The 21,676-nt window shown below is 32.3% G+C and overlaps 1 protein-coding gene across 2 annotated transcripts in view; it reads right to left on the bottom strand.

The window, feature by feature from the left end:
* RGS4_1 (Regulator of G-protein signaling 4) overlaps positions 1-21,676 on the bottom strand; it is a 79,929-nt gene that overhangs the window by 21,832 nt on the left and 36,421 nt on the right. For both annotated transcript variants that reach the window (XM_051214642.1, XM_051214643.1), the window contains exon 2: positions 1,282-1,654. In XM_051214642.1, coding sequence (XP_051067824.1) covers positions 1,282-1,654 — 373 coding nt within the window. The remainder of the gene's footprint in view (positions 1-1,281; positions 1,655-21,676) is intronic.

Genomic DNA, 21,676 nt, shown 5'->3' with positions numbered 1-21,676 from the left:
ATTTCAATTTTTGAATAAAAACTAAATAGTATTTAGTAGTGCATGGCATATATATAGTTCAACGTTTTGATAGATTTTACTGTAGAAATCAATACATGTTATTTAATTGACATTTGCAGAAGTGGTTTATAGAAACAATGGTAAATAATGATTAAATATAAATAAATTGGAAATAACCTACAAACTAATACTTTTTCTTGTTGTTTTCTACAACATCGTATACATAAAACGGCCGTCCAGTGCTTCTAGGTTTTCAATGGTGCTCTAACATCAATCGGTTCATGATCTCAATTGAAAACTTATTAAAATCTTCACAATTCCTATGCTGATAATTATCATGTGCTCACTAGTGACTAGCTTCGTGAGGGAATTCTCGGAGTTCTAGTGAGAAACCGTGACCAGTCGAGACAGATATCTACCTCAGTAAAATGGAAGATGGTCGCTCAATTTCGTGCATTGGTTGATGTTAAACACTATCACTATTGGATCCACTGACCTGGCATCCATGAATGGTATCGCTAAACCTTAGCACGCTCCATGAAATAGTACATCAATCAATATTCCCGCTTTTTAATACAAAAAAAGACGTTGGATGATTTAGACTGTCAAATATATGACCATTCAAGTTTCAACTCTAATGAAATGTTATAAAGCAAAACATGTAACTGAAGTGCCATCATAAGCTTTTGTTTGACATCTGAAGAAGATTGATCTAAAACAATATCCCTTTTTTAGGCAATCGTCTAGACAATATTGTTTGTTGATCTTAAAGAAAACTGGAGCCATAATTCGAACCTTAATTTTTTTAAGTTGGAAAATTCTGTTACTGACTATTTAAAAAATTTACGAAGGGGACCGCTTTCCGTATATAGATAAATCATGTTAGAGTTTTTTTTCTTTTAGTCGCCACCTGTATATTCGAAATATTTTATTATTTTTCTGAATGTATACCTAGTTAGTTAGGAATTATTTATTGATTAATTGTAACTACTGAACAGGAAATCAAAATTGTCTAAACAAACACTAGTCGCAAAAATCTAAGAAAAAAATTAGATATTGTGCAAACACAATATACACTAGAAGAGAAACATAGTAAGCCCAAATCTAATACAGAAAGAATAGTTGGTATCTTAATAGTTAGGAAAAATCAAAACTCAGATTTTCCTTATAAAATATTCCATAAATTTAAGTTAACTATGATAAGGCGGTAACCACAATCGTGTAATCAAATGTTAAGTGAATCTTGTTCATTCTTTATTTTGAGAATTTTTTTGTTCTTACCTTAGTTGACAAATCGAAATGTTTTATATTGTTATAAAAAGAATTACGACTTGAACTCTTGCTGCTAGATCTGAATTTTGGATCATCCGGTTTCTCAATAGTTGAAGTATGATGAAGTCTTCTTGAAGCTGATTTAACTGATACAAAAGATTCTGATTGAGGTTTCACATAACTCATAGCTTTACGTAATGGATGACGTAAAAATCCTGATCTACTCAGTTGTCCAGCATTTGTAACAGTTGCTGTTTCATTAACAGTCTGTTGAAATGGTGTTGGGGAAGAAGATGACGCTTGCTGATCTTTTGCTTGTTCCGTATGAAATGTTTTCCCCATTTTAAAATTGTTTGTTGAAGCATACTGACTTGTGATATTTCTGAAATTTAAAAGTGAATAGGATAGTGAAACAGTAAATAAAATGATGACACAAATGACTATTTGAATACATATAGGAAAAGAAAGGTTTTTTTACACCTTGGTGGTACCAATTACATAGAATAAGTTGTAAACTTCTTAAAATCTAATTACAAAACATTCTTTTCGTTTCGAATAATGTTTTCCCTTCACTATATATTTTATTCATAAAATAAAATATTCTTTGTCAAGATACAAAACAGATCTGTATGGATAAACTAAAAAAAAGATTGGTAAACGTTCAGATAGATTTTTACGTTTTTGCTCAAAATTGTCAAATTTAACAGAATGAACGTATAAACTATATTTAAACTCTGCTTGTAACAATAAACACATATGGCTAACTAACAACTTATATTTGGTTTAAGTTCTCCAACGAACAGTGCGCAGTTTGAAGGAACATATTACTAAGAAGATAATAAGTTGATTACTTTATATTCTACAGCTCATTACCTAGTAGCATAACTGAATCTCCAACTTTATTTCAGAATTTTTCAACAACCATAAAAATGAATTCACGTGATATTGTTTACTTGAATCTTCCTATCGATGCTTGCGACTGCAATCGATCAGTCTCTTATTGGCATGTGTGAATACTGTGAGTATTGCCTCGATGTTGTCCTATTTTACAAGTATTATAGGCAAAGATGGATAGTGGCTGACACCCAGAGTGGAAATCAACTCTAAATGAAGGTACATCCATTACCCAAGCAGGTGGCTATAAGGACTCAGTAGTTAGGTGGATAACGCGATGGCATTTGAAGCGAACGGTACTGGGTTCGAATCCCGGAGTGAATATCAACTCGGATGCATTTACATCCAGCTGACGAGTCCCAAATAGGATATAACACGCATCCTGTATTCCAGTGCTAGCCACTATCCATCCTTGCTTATAACCATAAAAATGATTTTGTTTGATTTGATATTTAGATTACAGTGCACTTTTAATATACATCTATCTTTAAATACATGTTAAATTCAGATACACATTCGTGTATATTCACATTTCACAATAACATTAGCTGCCACTAATAAGGATATATCACTATTGAATAACGACCTTATCTGTATCAAAATTATATCTGAGTGAATGAATTATATTAGATCACAGTATGTCATCATTAACATTTGTAAGGCTTGTCATAATGCTAAGATTTCATTCGACCAATGAAACAGTCAAATAAATATTAGGATTAATTTTTATCATTAAAACTAATCTTAGCAGAAATAATTCAATGTCTTGAAGTATGTTTAGAGTTTTAAACTGTAATTTAGTCATCTTCATTTGAGCTAATAATTTACTCAAAATAAACAGTTCAGCGTGATTGATTCAAGTTGATCGAGAAGAAGACTTTCTTTCGTTTTATAAAATAAGAAAAATGAACAAATTAAAATATAGAATTTCATCAAGAACTCAAAAACTCATTAATCAATGCAAACTATGGGTATATTAAAGTTGGTTATTCATAATTTTATAGAGAACTATCAATCTTAAGGTGATTATTTATGAAACTTTTTATAAAAAGTCCTATCTTACTTGATTCTGTGTTCAGTGTAGAATTTGTATCTAAAAATAGTTTATTATAATTTTCTACTTCTTAGTGACAACTCAACTTCCTCTCCATCTTTGTAATATGTAACTAAAAAGACTGACGTTAATATTTAACATGAAGAGTTCACAAACCTATCCGTTATTTTACAGATGAACATTTCTCCAAATGACCTTAGTCGTTTATCATAAATGTCTTCACAAACAAATCTCATTTATACAAATCCTTTTTTAAAATTAAGCACAAACATTATAACTGAGTGATGTTAGGTGATTTCAGATATAAAAACGTGAACCTACCTTCCGTAATATTTGGCATTCATCAGAATGGCGTACATGTAGTCTTGAAGAAAATGAGGATCAATAACGGACTCTAACTAACATTCCTTAAACTAGCAATCAGGTTGAAGCAAACTCTAGTTTAATTATATTGATACTAATCGTGTGTACCATTACTTGAAGTTTCTTAAAAATGTCCTACTCCAATGAATGAGAATACAGGCGAGTACAGTAAAATGCATTTGAAAAAAAGATTATAGGATATCTTAGTCAAATCTGATAACCGTATAGTAAATACTTCATTTGCAAAATGTAAGTCAATTGTCTCAGACTTCACTGTTCCTTCGTTTCTATACCAATTACTCTATGTTCTCGTTCTTTTCTTTAAGATCTTCTTGACCTACTACCGCCAGACATTTCATTTTAGATTGATGATACATACTACTGATGTCGACAGACATCAAACACCACACTACCAGTGACTATCAGAGGTTTACTAGCACACAATTTCATTCTTATTGTTTGGATTATATTTTGATGAGTACTTCGATTTGTTAATAGTTTTGTTTAAAACATGAATATTTGATTAGTATCTATTTTATTATTATTATTATTGTACATCTTAATTTTTACTATCAGGTGAAAATAATTAAAACTGGTTACTCTCGTTAATACGTTCGAACTACATTTTTAAGCGAAACGCTGAAACTGTTCAAATGTCAATCAATGGGATCACTTTGAAAAATCATATATACATTATTGTCTTTTACATACTTAGTTTATTATCCCTTTCAAAATGTGCTTTTAAATTTCGACCAATATTCATATAAACATACTAATGTCGGAGACGTAATTAAAAACCAATTGAAAAGAAATATCTTTCTCTTGTTTCATCATTTTTTAAATGTCCAAACGAGAATTTTCCCTTTAATGTAATCATTCAAATGCATTTATCAGTATGGGGTTGTGGAGATTACTAAGCTTTTGATTGAAATCATGAACCGATTAATGTTAGACCACCATTGAACACGTGAAAGCACTGGAAGACCGTTTCATCCTATTGTGCGACTCCTCAGCAGTCCGCACCCATGACCTTCTCTAAGGATTCCAACCCACGACCTTCGGCCTTGTGCACGAACGCCTAACATCTAGACCAATTAGTCGGCATCCAATAAGGTTAATATCTAACCTCAACCAATCCAAGAAATTGCATTACTATCTTCCATTGTACTGAGGATATACCTGTCTCTACCTGACATAGATTAGCTCCACTGGTCATGGTGCTTCCAGGTTTAACACTAATCGGTTCATAATCTTAATCAAAAGTCAAATATATTTGTTTGAAACATCATATTTTATGTACATAGTTTCTACTTATTACATTAAGCGTAATTGCTTGATTTTACTAAGGAATTGCTGTTATTGCATATAACTTTTCGGAACAACAACAAATAATTTGAAACTTATAGGTTCTATCAACAAATCTTGAAAAGTTTAGCATCATTAACGTTTTTCATTTACATAAATTTTTCATTTTCACTTAATCAACCCTCAGAAATTATTAACCATATATGTAAGGAGTTAAAAAGGACTTGAAAAGAACTTAACTAATGTGTTAACATAGACATAGATAAAACGAAAAATCACATTTAACATATAAGATTTCAATTAATCACAACTAAACCCGAAAAACAGTTAAACTTTTTCAAATGAACTGAACACAACCTGAGTTCATTTATTCTAATTTACAAAGACATAACTAAATTATAATCATATTTCAGCTTATTCGTTTAAAAAGTAAAAAAATAACTGAATTAAGTATTTAAAACTTAATGAGACTCGATTTTGACCTTATATAATATAAAATATTTCGATATGATTAAACAATTTATTTCAGTGATTAGTCAAGAAATTTCAAGCCTCGTTTAGTGCTATAATTACTTGTAATTACTTACTTACGCCAGTTACTCCTGGTGGATAAGAACAAGTAGCCCACCAGCTTGCTCCGTGCAACCCTGTTCTGGGCAATCCTTTTCAGTTTTTTTCCAGTTGTAATTCATCCTTTTCATATTTGTTTCCAGTTCTCAACGTAGTGTGTTTCTCGGCCTTCCTTTATTCCGTCTCCCTTTAGGATTCGGAATTTGCGATTGCCTTAGGATGTAGTTTGCAGATTTCCGTAATGTACATCCTGTCTACTTCCAACGTTTTTTCCTAATTTCCTCCTCACCAGGAAATTAGTTTTTCCTCTCCCATAGTAGGCTATTGCTGATAGTATCCGGTCAACGGACATTTAGTATCTTGCGTGGAAAATTGTTTATAAATACTTGTGCCTTTTTGATAATGGTTATAGTAGCCATCCAAGTTTCAGCTACATACAGTAGAACTGTCTTGACGTTCGTATTGAAGATTCTGACGTTGGTGTTGACTGACGACTGTTTTGAGTTCCATATGTTTTTCAACTTTAAGAGTACGGCCCTTATAATTATTTGTACTTATTTAAAAATCTCTATCATAATAAAACACTAATATATCAACGAAGAGTATTCTTTTCAATTAATTCTCTTCAGGTTATACAATTATATATTTGAATATATAATCTCAAAAAGTAACCAAGTTTAAGATAAAATACATCGTTTAAATTCACTATAAACGAATACAGGATTGCTGAATAAAATAAAATTACATGCAATTAGTTCCCTTTATGAATTTATATATAGCCAGAACAATGTTGTATTGACTAATATATAATGTTAACTTGAATCAGCCTATAAGTTAAATGGAATTATTAGATTAATGATCAGAATAAATATGGATCAGATAGAATGAGAGAAATTATAGTTCAATTACAAACTCGATCAAATGTTTGGTGGAAGACTATATTGTATATAATTGTATAAAATTAATAAGAAATAATAAGGTACGGTGAGCGCTAAGTAGATTGATCATGTATTCGGGGGGAGTTTTAAACCAATAATCATAATATTATTTGTAGTAATATGAAAAATAGAATAACCTAAACCTTCTTTCAGAAAATTATTAATTCGATCATAGTTCACTGATTTTGTTTATAAGAAACCTTTAATGCAATAATAATATCTTAGTTTTGTACTTTTCTCATCACTCGAATATAACTTATTACTAATTACTTAAATATTACTCTTAAACATTAGTTAATTGCACCGTGGACAGAACATTTTCTAAATGGACAAACTGTTACTATGTATATTAATAATGTTTTACTATTAAATAAATACAATTTATCAGAATGGGTTTTGTGGAGATTCTAGAAATTTCACTGATTGAAATCATGAGTAAATTGAAGCTAGACCACCATGGAAAATCTGGAAACACTAAACGGCCGTTTAGTCCTAGTATGGGGCCCCTCATCAATGCGCGTCCACCATCCCGCACGCCGCGAGATTCGAACCCAGAACCTATCAGTCTCGCGTCAGACGCTTAACCAACTAGACCACTGAGCCGGCATCCAACAGTGTTAATGTCTAACTTCAACCAATCCACGAAGTTGCGCCACCGTACACCATTGTCTTCAGTGAGCTGATATCTCACAACAGACCTGGTTCAACTCCAGTGGTAACGGCTTCTCAACAGAACTCCAAGAGTATCTCTTGAAGTCCGTCACTAGTGAGCAAGTGATTATTATCAGAAGGGGTTTTGTGGGGATTTTAGAAATTTCACTGATTGAAATCATGAGTCCATAGTGGTCTAGCTTCAATTGACTCATGATTTCAATCAGTGAAATACAATTTAATTAATTGTTAACAAACTCAAATCAAAATTCATAATTAAAATACTCCTAATCGTTTAATGCATATTCGTAGACTTTAACTAATACATTTGAATGTTAAACTTGTTATCACTAAAATGTTTACCAGCTGATTTTATTGACAAGGTATTAACATTTCGTAAATATATCGATCTGTCCAGATTTCTGAACGTTTTTCCCAATCAAAATTCGATAAATCAATTCAGTTAAACTTATCTAACTATAACTCGGTTATTTAAACAATAATTGATAGACAGTTTAAAAGACAAAAATGTCTTATAATTAAACAATGAATTCGACTTCTTTTCTTTTACATTGTGAGATGCTGTACGTGTTTCAGTTTTGCGTGTATTTCTAATTTCATTATAAAATATTATATTCAGTTCCAATGAATAAGTTCCAAATCATTAATCTCTTTGTTAATTGTGTAACATACTTCATTAAAAGTTAAAATTAATTTTCATTATAGACTGATATAGAATAGAAAATTCATATGATCAACATTACTTTCTTTTCGTGAGGAAATGTCTCAGCAGTATACATAGCTGACTCTATACAAGAGTATATTTAGAAAATTTAAATAACCAACCAAACTCAGTCTGAAAAGAGCAAGAACAAAAATTCTAGCAGAATAGCATGAATTCATTTTATTTCATAGGTTCTCGTTAGCTGCTTACAACCTGTGATATTTAAAAATCATAATTACATAATGGGTTTAAATTGCTTACTGAATCTTGTAAATATACACCTAATGTGAAGGAATATTCTACAACATTAATTGTGACAACAGTTCAAAAGTGTGTTAGAAACAATCGATTACATAATGAATAAATATTGGCAGGAATATAATGAGTAGAGTTCAGTTGAAAGATTATTAATTTGAAAGATAGTTGAAGAAGTAAAATAAAATCAATGATGTAATAAATACAAAAGAAAAAAAGAAAAATTAAAAATTTTTCAAGGTGCAGCGAAAGAATATTTGTCACCAAGGCAAAGAAAGATTAACAACCGTCTCCTTTTGAATACATAGGTCAGGTTTTTGACGCCTGATGGCAATGGCTTCATCAAACTTGAGAAGACTGGGGTTTGGCTGCTTACTAATCACCCTAAAGGATTGTAAGGTATCTACCTGATGTTTTGTATCAAGGAGATGTTTGGTGATTGCGCTGTTCGGAGTCTTTCTTTCCCTTGTTCTAAGACTTTTTGGAACATGTCCAAAAAATCAAAGATATGCTCTCCTTTCAGTTTGGCTGATGTAGATGCTTTGGCAGGTACACGTAGATTTATAAATACAGTTGGCAGTAACATGAAAGGGGTGCTTGTCGATAAGCAATTTAAACCCATTATGTAATTATGATTTTTAAATATCACAGGTTGTAAGCAGCTAACGAGAACCTATGAAATAAAATGAATTCATGCTATTCTGCTAGAATTTTTGTTCTTGCTCTTTTCAAAATGATAAAGGGAACTATGTGTATGAAATTTCTCAACAAACCCAATCTGCTTAAGATATTGAATTGGCATTTAATGATTAACGTTTACAAATTCATTCAGAAGCTTATAATGTGCGATTATCATTATTGAACTATTAATAATATCTTTCTTACTCCTAATAATGTTATTTAAATCAAATATACGAATAGTGATTTTTTCAAATGTTTGCTTTCACAATCTTTTATTACCAGATTATCTAGAATTTTGTTTATGTAGAACAGATTAGATTTAGCTAACAGTGGAATTCAACACGTGCATTTCATCTCATTTGGGACTAGTTATCTGGATGTGCCTGCATCCCAGAGTTGATATATATTTAGAGATTCAATCGCACTAACTTTTGCCTTAAAATCCAACGCTTTATTTTCTTAGTTACTGAGTTCGACTATCCACTCACCTGTACAATAGATAAGAATTTTAATTTTATTTGTAATTATTCGGATTATCTTGTAGTTGATGCATATATACCAACTTATATTGATCAAATTTCAGTCATAAATATCAACAATGGGATCATCTAAATCATTATCAGTCAAACTGTATGTTGGTTTGTTTCATGTAAGGTGCAATGGATCTACTCCTCCTTCTTTTACGTCGTAGTGAGTGTAGAATCAATTAAATTCCAATGAAAATAATTCATTTGTTAATACAATGATAGAGCATCATTTGTTGAATAAAATTCTGCCTTTAATTTTTTTCATATACAAGCCTATTTGATTGTACAAATGATATTTGACAAGTCACTTAATTAACGCTGAATCAGTTGAGAGAAATCTCTCTAATGATTTTTTTACATTATAAATTGACTGCAACTTTAATTAGTTTGTTTGATTGATGGTGCACTGCATTCTTTATGTATATGAATAAAACTTGTTTATTCATGAGGTTTTAGACTCAAAACCGTATTGTAGAAACCAATCTGAAGACTTTTAAAGATGTTTCAATCCCAACTAATCATACATTAAAATGATTCAGTGAATAAATAAACTCTGAAATAAATATATGATAAACAAGGAAGGACTTTTAATCCATACGCTACATAAATACAAAAGTTAACAGGTTTTAAATTAACTGTAAGGTAACTCATTTTATAGATTATTGTTCAAAATGTATATTATACTTCATCCTACCCCACACATTACTTACACTACACGCTATATATTTTACACATAAGAATTTAGAAAATACACAAAAATAAATAACCAAATAGTTTTGTTCAACATTTTCATTGAACTACTCAATAAACTACTTGTATAATTTGACCAGCATTTTTTAACAGAGTAATAAGCTTTAAAGACTATAAGTCCTATCTTTTAAAAGTTCATAAATAATCACAAAGAATACCAATTTAAGCAAAACAGTAGTTTAGTAGTTGCCAAAAACTATTGATTTCGGTGTTTTGAAACATTTTTATATGAACAGTATTGTTTAACTGGAAGTGTTTGATTGATTAAGATTTGTAATGAACAAATGTTGTCTGACAGAATGAGGATTTGAAGAGATTATAGTGATGTCAGTAGTTGACTTTATTAGTCAATCTAAGCTAGATCACTATTGAAAACCTGGAACCTCTGGATGGCCGTTTCGTCCTGGTACGGGACTCCTCAGAAGTGCGCATCTCCGGACTTGCACGTGGGACTCGAACACAGGTATTTCGGTTTCGTGCGCAAACGCTTAACCTCCAGACAGCTGAGATGGCATTCAGTGGTGTTAATGTCTAACTTCAATTGATTCATCATGTCATACAACCCTTTATCCATTTTCTGAGGTGGATAACTACATTTTGTAAGACTATAATTTATGGGCGAGTCAATCAGGGCTTTCAAGGTCATGACGCCAATTTCAGTAACTAATACTCATGTACGATCGGTTTATAGCGGAGTTTAGAGAAGACGTGATAACTGAGATGCTACAACAGGTGGGATTACTTAGAAGTTCCTGTGTTTGTGACTGCGGCAATCAAATGACTGAGGTAATCAAACGATTGCTGTACTGTGTGCAGACTACCGTGATGAGATTGTCTTTTGATGTTATTTATATTAGAGGAAGAAATCTGCTATAACAGGAACTTTGTTCGTTCGATCCCGATTGCGACTAAAGCAAATCATGATAATTGTTGCGAATCGGATAATAAAAGCACCAGTAACACTGGCTGGGACATTTGCATGTCCATCATATCGTTGTTCACAAGCACTACAAACGGAATGCACAATAACAATAGTGAAGCTATGTGGTCAAGGCTGAAGAAGATTTTATGACCTTATCATGGCTCCAGAGGCGGACTATTATGGAACCATATGGATGAGTTCCTTTATCGTATGCAATACGATTTCAGAACCTTCGAACCTCTTTCAAACCTGGACAGGTTTACGAACCATGTAAGAGAAGTGTATCCGCATTAATCCTTTAGTTTTGTATAATATATTTTTACTTTTTACTAACTGTTTTCTGATCGGCTAATATTTCTCAAGATCACTTAAAATTCGTTCAAACGTTCTCCACAAATTATAGTTTCGCCCTACATTTTATCAATTATACAGTGATTAATTTACTTTGATACTATAACAAAATAATTCAAGCGTACGAACTAATGATTCCTAATAGAGCCAATCATTACATAATAAACAAACAGCTTTCAAATGACATAAAATAACCTAATTGATAAACCTTCAATTCTTTCCTCGTCAGCACATAGATGATTGTTTCATCTTATAACAAATAGTTGACAAGTTAATAAATGAAAATAAAACAAGCTAAACATAAATGACATCAATATAAACTTTGATTTACATCATTCACTGCTTAGTTTTATCACCATTAAAAATTAGGGAAACAAAAAGAAGAGAACATGAAAGATTTTAATTTCTTAAGTATTAAATCAATAACATCAATTGATTAATAGATGAATTGGATTAACCACCTGTAGGCAATTTATCTCCATATTATTGATGTTAATTTTAAAAAATGATATATATGTTACGTAATAGTGTAACTGTTAACATGAATATAGAAATTAATCATGACTTTAATATAAGAATATAAAAGTCTTTTGATTCTATTAATAAAAAGAGGTAATTGTTTTCTATTCTATAGCTTATTATTATTAATTTCTATTGCTTGTCAACTAGAATTATGTTTATACAAATATTCGTCAAGATTAGAATGAATAGTCTGACAGAAATTGGGCGCCAAGTATAAAGAAGTCATTATATGTGAAAATTATATTTGAAATAATATCAGCGATTGAAATTTAAATAATTCCAATGTTTCGTCCAGTTAACTTTTCTGGACTTCTTCAGGGTAGTGATCAAAATCCTCAAAGCTAGAATTATGTTTATCAGTTTGAGATATTCTATACTGATTTTTTCTATTCTTGTTGCTATTATCATTGGTAACTAAATATATCATTAATTCCTAATTACAAATGCTCTTTGTTGCTTTATTTGTTTGTTGTTGTTTTTTCCGCTTTCGTCTGGTAAATATTGATTTTACCTGTAAAAAAATACAACTTGTTTCTAATGGATGATTTATATTATTTTAATTATTTCTAGTAAACATCTGGTTTCTTGTTGGAGCTTTTTTTTCTATTCAGACAAACAGAAAATGTGTCGTGTGATCTTTTAGAGATAAATGTTTCGAATTATAAGAATAGAATATCAAACAGTATATGATAAATATATTCATGTATAAAATGGATGTACTTGAGAGTTATCTATTGAAAGTTATTCAAAAAGAAGTTATTGGTGTAGACTTGTCAGTCATTTATGATGAATATCTGCAGTTCTATTGTAATTTACTCTACTTCTTAGATTAGAAACTTTATTATACGTTGTCACTGTAAAAAGTATTATCATTAAACGAATATTGATACAACATACAAATTTAGTCTGTATTTCAAAATATAGTCGCTTTCTAGTATTAAATACCAAAATATAGTGCTTTTCTGAAGTATTTTCGATTATTTATTGCCGTAAAGCTAGCGTTAGGTAATATTTCTGTGTTTTCTACTGAATTTTTCCAACCAACTAATACAATAAAGCTAAATGTAACTCACCATTAAATCATTTCATTAATAGTCTTAATTTCATACAATACAGTTTTCAGTGATACATTCGCTTTAAAATTGATTATCCATGTGAAGCATTGAGTTGAACTTATAACTTTGGAATTCGATGAGAACTTATACAAAGAGCGTTATTCATCTATATATTTGTATTTTCAATATGAAAGGAATTTTTAAACTATATATATCAACGGATGAGTCTGGTAATCATACAAGAGTAGTAATTTTGAAAACAAGTACTATTAATATTATCCCTTGCCAAATATTTAGATATGACGATGTTAGTAATAGTCAGTAGTTAAGTTGAATAATTGTTTAGAAAGCTCGGCTGATTAGTAAATATCAATAATGAACAATTTAAACAGTTATCCAAAAATAGGGCGGTCAGTTTCATTTATCGACAGCCTTAATAATAAGTGTTATTTAGAGCTGCCTTTTTTCCTTAAGAGTTTTGCATTCTGTAAAGTTCTGCATACTTGCACGTTTATTTATTGTTACAATATAATGATCAGTCAGTTTATTACCAAAAATTTGTTTTTCTATTGTTCATTTTAAGTATCCTCATTAATTCCTATTCTACGGATTTTTAGACATTACATAGCTGTCAACCATAATTTCATATACAACTTTAGTTTACTCTTATTTATTTTATGTTCAATTTGTCCAAACAAAATATTCAAAGGAACATTCAAATCAGTAATTTTCTCTATCACTGAACTGTGTATTTTTTTCTTAATGCACATAATGAAAAGAAAATATTTCTAAGTTTAAACATTTATGACGGCAAAATGTAACTTTTTTCTGGTATTTATTTTCACTAACAAACACTAGCTTTATGCTAATTAGATTTCCTATTAAATTTTATGAAAATTAATCATTGTCATAACAAATCACTTAAAACCGTCAAGGTAAGCTCAGTTTTATTAGACTTATGGATCCACGATCTCGCTTGCGGAATTCCAACCCAGGGTCTTTGGTCTCGCGCGAACGCTCGAACAACTGGACAAATGAGATAGCATCCAACGGTGCTAATGTCTAACATCAACCAAACCACGAAGTTTTCCGGCCATCTTTCATCGTACTGAGGTAGATAACTGTATCTACCTGACATGGATTAGTTCCATTGGTCATGGCTTCTCACTAGAACTCCAAGAACTCCCTCACAAAGCTAGTCACTAGCCAGAACCTGGTAACTATCAGTATGAATTTGTAGAGATTCCTAGGTTTTTTGATTGAGATCATGAATCCTGCAAGTCAGATCATGGATGCTCACTGCTAAAGAGTCATAAAATAGGATGAAACGATCATCCAGTACTTCCAAGTTTTCATCATTCCATTCATGATCTCAATCACAAACTTAATAATCTCCACAACCTTATACCAATGAAATTTATAAACATTAACAGATAAATATTAACCGACAAACTTTTAAATCCAAAATCTTAGTCATTGAATAAATGAAAATATAAAAAAATTTCGGTTGTTTTATGATAATTATCTTGTTTCCACTGTAATTTAAAAAAGCTTTCTCTTTTTTTTTCATTGTTACACCCATAAAATTAACGAAATAAATTTGACTTTTCTCTTTTCATAGATAATTTCTTTAAAGTTACAAACATCTTATTAACTAACTATATGATAGTTTAATTAAAGATTCAATTTTTATGAGTTTTTTTTTCTTCTTTTATTGAACAAATGACATTTTAGGCGTAACTAAATGGTCATTACACAAAATTTATTTCATTATGTTTAATCCAAAACAAACAAACAAACAAAAAAAGAGGAATAACTTGACAAAAAAATAGGTCAACAATGATAGAACAAAACATGAAAAAGAAAAAAAAAGAAAAAAATCTGGCTTCATGATATGCTTAATAAATGAATAAAAAAAATGTGAAATTATTTTTGTTTTGAATATTTATATTTATCTTGGTAACTAAGATACAAGTGTAAGTTGATGATCGTATGTAATTTGGTGTGTAATAAACTTTCATGATTCGACATCAATTTGAATATATATATATATATATATATATATACAGGTACCTAATATTTAGGCATTTCGTGTATTAACTTAATAAATTACATTCTTGGAATCGATGTACTAAGTAGGTTGCAAATTAGTTAATTTAAAGAGTTTAACTTTATGTACCAAATGAATAGTATTTGTTGAATTCAACAGAAATGTATACCCTTGTAGGAATAAACAGTACAAAGCCTTGAATAATAGAAATTGATTAGTGTAGAGGAAGTAGACAATTGCTAACCTTATTCATTCATTAATTTTTACTATATATAGAACATTTTGCAATAGTTGATAGGAAATTTAAACTGTAGTATATAGTCGCATTTAGTATAATAATAAAATAAAATCCAATAGAATTGGTTTAATTGCAACTATAGTTAATGTGAAAAGCTTACGGCATTTAACTTTTAATGTACTATTTACTATCGATTCATTTAACTTGCTTTTCATATTGTTTACAATAATGTACTGATCAATAAAAATTTAATGATCCCTTACGAGTATTTTCTATCTTAACAAAAGTACATAATTATTACTGAACTTAAAGATAAAAGTAACACTTCAATGTATATGCCCGCAAGTCTGTTCATAGATAACTATTCTGAAAAAAATGTTGTTTTCTATTTGAATGTATTCATTAGTCAATAATGGTTCATAGGTTATTTGACTAACTAAAATGATCTTATTACACTTTATGTTAATCTATAAATGCGTTTTGTTATAAAATTCTCACATTTAAAGCTGCATTGCTAAGGCAACAAAATAATTCTAAGATCAAATATATGTAAATGTATAATTTTATCCCACTTTTGCATAAAACTGAATTATGTTTGTTAATCAGTCAATTCATAAACTGGAGAACCAAACACCTATAATAAACCGTGAACTGTTTCATTAATTTAAGATAATAATTGGTTATAATGTTTTTTTTATTAGAACAGAAAACATCTCACATCCATTTACATTTTTTAAACTAAATGCTATACATTCATTTAGTGCTGTTTGTTTGTATCTTCCCACTTTTGCTTAGGACTGCAATTGATCAGTTTCTTGGTAGCATCTGTGCATTTTACGCGGATTGCCTCAATATTGCCTTAGGTCACAAGCATTACAAGTAAAGATACAAGCAAACAATACCAAGTGAATTTAAACTTCACCCCATTGCACAAGTAGATGGTTTTGAGGACTCAGTAGCGCGATGGCGTTTGAAGAGAACAATACTGAGTTCGAGTCCTGGAGTGAACATCTACTCTGAGATACATGTACATCCAGCTGCGAGTTCCAAATAGGACGAAACGCGCACCTTGGATTCCACTGCTAGTCACCATCGATCTTTGCTTATATACATTTGAGAAGATAAAATAATCACGTATACGTGCACATAAAAGGAATTAATTGATAATATTAAACAATATTACAGTACAAAACATAATTATAGTTTTCAGCCAACCTAATTTGTGTATATCGACAGCAGAAAACATGATCAGATACAAATTACTACAAATATCATGTCGATTGAATAAGTTGCTGCTTTTCACAATTCAATAACTTGGTAGATATCTTCGCATTTTAAACGATACATAATAGCTCGGAGTCTCGAAATGCGTATCAATACAGTGAAGCAGGTGATTTTAAATAAACAGTCCACAATTGCTATAAAACTACAGCAACCACCACTAAACTTCAGTGTTTGAACAAGCCTTTTTAATTCAGATAAATTTCCATATAAATAAACGTTACTTTCTGTTGCTGTTGAATAAAATTATAGTGCCACATTTCATACAAAATCTATAATCTTTTGTAGATGAATATTAAATCATATATTCACTTATTTGATTCTTTCCGGATTTCATTCTCTAATTATAGATGATAGTGAACTCAATTTTGAATCTTAAATGAAAACTCACTTTACCCAATGTATTCAACTACTTTAAAATAATTGAATTTAAAAATATCCCATGATTTACTAAACGTTTCACTAAACTGTTTTTCTTTACAAATCTGTTCATTGAATGAACAACAACTAAGTCTGTAACAACTAAATATAATTTAATAATATGTGTTTTATTACTATCCTCCTTCATCCATAGATTTCGTCAATCAATGAATACTCTACAAAATAACATCTAGATATCATGTCGCTACTGCCGGTCCCACGCCCGGATAAAGGAGGAGGGTTGGGCATGGGGTTAGCGTCCCCATCCCGTAGAAAACTAACTCGCTAAAAAACGCTAACCAGAAGAAAAAAGAAAAAATTATTCAAATCTTTTAAACTTTGCCTTGGGAGTCAGAAGGTCTTCTTTAGAAGAACTATGACGCCTCATGATGAAAGCCGAATTCGTTCGAAAGTTACGAGGCCGATGCCCCTTCTGACAACCAGAGCGACCATTTATTTAGGTACATGGAATACTCGTACAATGTGGGACACCGGGAGAGCCTTCCAAATTGCTGCAGAAATGAGAAGATACAAACTAGAGGTACTTGGTATCAGTGAAACACATTGGACACAAGTTGGACAACAACGACTAACTACAGGAAAGCTCCTGTTATACTCCGGCCATGAAGAAGAAAATGCTCCACATACACAAGGAGTTGCATTGTTGTTTAAACAAGCGCAAAATGCGCTTATAGGATGGGAATCTCATGGACCAAGGATCATCAAAGCCTCCTCCAAAACAAAGAAAGAGGGCATTTCAATGAACATCATCCAATGCTATGCGCCTACCAACGACTACAATGAAGACGCTAAAGATCAATTCTACAATAGGCTGCAGTCAATCGTCGAGAAGTGCCCAACAAAGGACCTGACCATTCTGATGGGAGATTTCAACGTCAAGGTTGGAACGGACAACACTGGATATGAAGACATCATGGGACGACACGGACTGGGAGAAAGGAACGAAAATGGTGAGAGATTTGCAAACCCATGTGCCTTCAATAAGCTGGTCATTGGTGGCACCATATTCCCACATAAACGCATACACAAAACCACATGGACTTCACCGGATCACTCTACACAAAACCAAATCGACCATATCTACATCAACGAAACGTTCAGGAGGACGATGAAGGACGTGAGAACCAAGAGAGGAGCTGATATAGCATCAGATCATCACTCGCTGGTCGCCAAGATGAAATTGAAACTCAAGAAGCACTGGACAATGGGGCGGACAATATCACAAAAGTTCAATACGGCCTTTCTTCAGGATACTAACAAACTCAACAAATTCAAGATAGTCCTCAGCAACAAGTTCCAGGCCTTTCATGATCTACTCAATGGAGAAGGAACTACTGTGGAGAGCAACTGAAAGGTGATCAAAGAGGCAATCACTTCAACATGTCATGAGGTCCTGGGTCACAAGAAGCACCATCACAAAGAATGGATCACTGTTGATACACTGGATAAGATTCAAGAAAGAAGGAAATCACCGCAAACCAGAACGACCAGTGAAAAGCAAGGAAGGCGAGGTAATCACCAACATTGAAGAGCAACAAGACAGGTGGATAGAACACTTTAAAGAACTCTTGAATCGACCAGCTCCATTGAACCCACCCAACATCGAAGCAGCACTCACGAACCTCCCAATCAATGTTAGCCCACCAACAATTGAAGAAATCAGCATGAACATCAGACAAATCAAGAGTGGCAAAGCAGCAGGACCAGACAACATTCCAGCAGAGGCACTAAAAGCAGACGTAGCGGCAACTGCAAGGATACTCCACATTCTCTTCAATAAGATTTGGGATGAGGAACAAGTACCAACAGACTGGAAAGAAGGACTTCTGATCAAAATACCGAAGAAAGGCGATCTCAGCAACTGTGATAACTACAGGGGCATCACTCTTCTCTCAACACCGGGAAAAGTCTTCAACAGGGTATTGTTAGACAGAATGAAGGACTCCGTGGATGCCCTACTTCGAGACCAACAGGCAGGATTCCGTAAGGATCGATCGTGTACAGACCAAATCGAAACTCTACGGATCAATGTGGAACAATCAATTGAATGGAATTCATCACTCTACATCAACTTCATTGACTACGAAAAGGCATTTGATTGCGTGGACAGAACAACACTATGGAAACTTCTTCGACACTACGGCGTGTCTCAGAAGATAGTCAATATCATACAGAACTCATATGATGGATTACACTGCAAAATCGTGCATGGAGGAGAGTTGACAAAGTCGTTCGAAGTGAAGACCGGTGTTAGGCAAGGTTGCTTACTCTCACCCTTTCTCTTTATCCTGGTGATCGACTGGATCATGAAGACATCAACATCTGAAGGGAAGCGCGGGATACAGTGGACATCTAGGATGCAGCTGGACGATCTAGACTTCGCAGATGATCTGGCCCTCCTATCGCAATCGCAACATCAAATGCAGGAGAAAACGACCAGTGTAGCACCAGCCTCAGCAGCAGTAGGTCTCAATATACACAAAGGGAAAAGCAAGATTCTCCGATACAACACAGCATGCACCAATCCAACCACAATTGACGGAAAAGATTTGGAAGATGTAAAAACCTTTACGTATTTGGGCAGCATCATTGATGAACAGGGTGGATCTGATGCGGATGTGAAGGCGCGTGTCGGAAATGCATGAGCAGCAAATTTACAATTTAAGAGCATCTGGTACTCACTACAATTGTCAACCAACACCAAAGTCAGGATTTTCAATACAAATGTCAAGACAGTTCTACTGTATGGGGAGGAAACTTAGAGAGTTACGAAAGCCATCATCCAGAAAATACGGGTGTTTATTAACAGTTGTCTACGCAAGATACTTCGGACCCGTTGGCCGGACACTATTAGCAACAACGTACTGTGGGAGAGAACGAGTTAGATCCCAGCGCAGGAAGAAATCAGGAAGAAGCGTTGGAAGTAGTTAGGACACACATTGAGGAAAGCACCCAACTGCGTCCCAAGACAAGCCCTCACATGGAATCCTGAAGGCCAAAGGAAAAGAGGAAGACCAAAGAACACATTACGCCGAGAAATGGAAATAGACATGAGAAAAATGAACAAGAATTGGATGGAACTAGAAAAGAAGGCCCAGGACAGAGTGGGTTGGAGATTGCTGGTCAGCGGCCTATGCTCCATTAGGAGTTACAGGCGTAAGTAAGTAAGTAAGATTATAAATCTTTGTTAAAACAAAGGTCAATTTCTCAAGATGAGAGACATTAAGTTTAATTACTTATGCAAAAATGTAACAGCCTAACTCATTCAGTTAAATTTTCGAAATTCTCAAGAGTCTAACATTGGACAGAAATTAAAATCTCTGGTTTTCAAAAGCTCTTTCTTTTAAACCGAATAGCGGTTTCTTGTCGTTGTTGTTGTTGTTGGCAGAAGTCATTATTTCTATGCTCAGGAAAAATCGCAAATAATGTTTGCCACTTTAATTGCGTGTTATTTTTCCCAAATAGTTAAGATGAAACTATTGACAGACATTCATTTAAGAAGATGGATTGGAAAAAAATATTTTGACAGAAATTTATGTTTATTCACCATACAACTTTTGATTATCAAGTTTCAACATAAGTTAATTTTTTTAAATCCAGTACTTAACATATTACAAATGTTGTAGGATATTTTAATAGTTGAAATCATGAGTCAGTTGAAGCTAGATCACCATGGAGAATTCGGAAGCACTAGACGGCCATTTCATCCTATTGTGGAACTCCTCGGCAGTGCGTATTCACGATCCCGCCTCTCGAGATTCGAACCCAGGACCTATTGGTCTCGCGCGCAAACGCTTAAACTCTAGACCACTGAGCTGACCGGTATCCAGCGGTGTTAATGTTTAACTTCAGCCAATCCAGGAAATTACACCACTGTCCACCACTGGCTTTAATGAGTTACTATCCCAAAATAGACCTGTTTGAACTACACTAGTCACAGCTTCGCACTAAAACTCCGGGAAATGCCAGGACGAAACGATCATCAAATGCTTCCAAGTTTTTCATGGTGGACAAACTGTATTTAACTCACAAATTTAACTATTAAAATGACTAAAGTCTCCACAAAACCCCTTTCTGATAATTATCCATATTTATTTAACATTGATGGTTTATGAATATTCTGTTCAGTTTGAATACTGTAATTAAGTTACAATTTTTTTCTTAGTATCTATTTGTTTTTGTCAACTGATTATTTCACAGTATGGTTGTTTTTAGAGTGACCAAGTGTCAATTCATTCATTATGATAAAAATGTTCACTTGTTTAGAAAATACACTGATCACACACAATTAAACAGTATCATTTATTAGTTACTAAATTCATCAGTGGCTTGGCAAATACATTAAATAATAAAAACCGTAATGATAATAATAATAATTACAATAATAGGTGATAATTATTACTAATTCCGAATAAGGCATTAAAAGCTTATCAATTTTAAATAATTCATTCCATATAAATAAATAGTATATTTTTAATATCCCAATGAGTAGAAAAATTAGATTTTCTGACGTTTCGTGGCTTAGTGTAAGTCACTTCTTCAGAGAATAAATAACCAAATTTTTCTACTCATTGGGATATTACACATATACTATTTATTTATAACAATCTACCCAGTGCTTAATTTATTCGAAATTATCAAATCAAACCTTGATAATGATACCTAAAATAGTCATCCCATAGTTACAATTACAGTGGTAAATCTTATTTTATTCTTGAAATCAACTAATAAGTCGACAGAATTTTAATGATCAAAACATTAATTTACATTAATTTAACATATAAAACTAACTAAACAACTACATTAATTGTAGTCTATTACATTACCATTTG

The sequence above is a fragment of the Schistosoma haematobium genome, chromosome 2 (genome assembly GCF_000699445.3).
Source record: "Schistosoma haematobium chromosome 2, whole genome shotgun sequence".
In the NCBI taxonomy this organism is placed as follows: Eukaryota; Metazoa; Platyhelminthes; class Trematoda; order Strigeidida; family Schistosomatidae; genus Schistosoma; species Schistosoma haematobium.
Note: the sequence above shows the minus strand (reverse complement) of the source record. Positions and strands in the feature narration are given on the sequence as shown.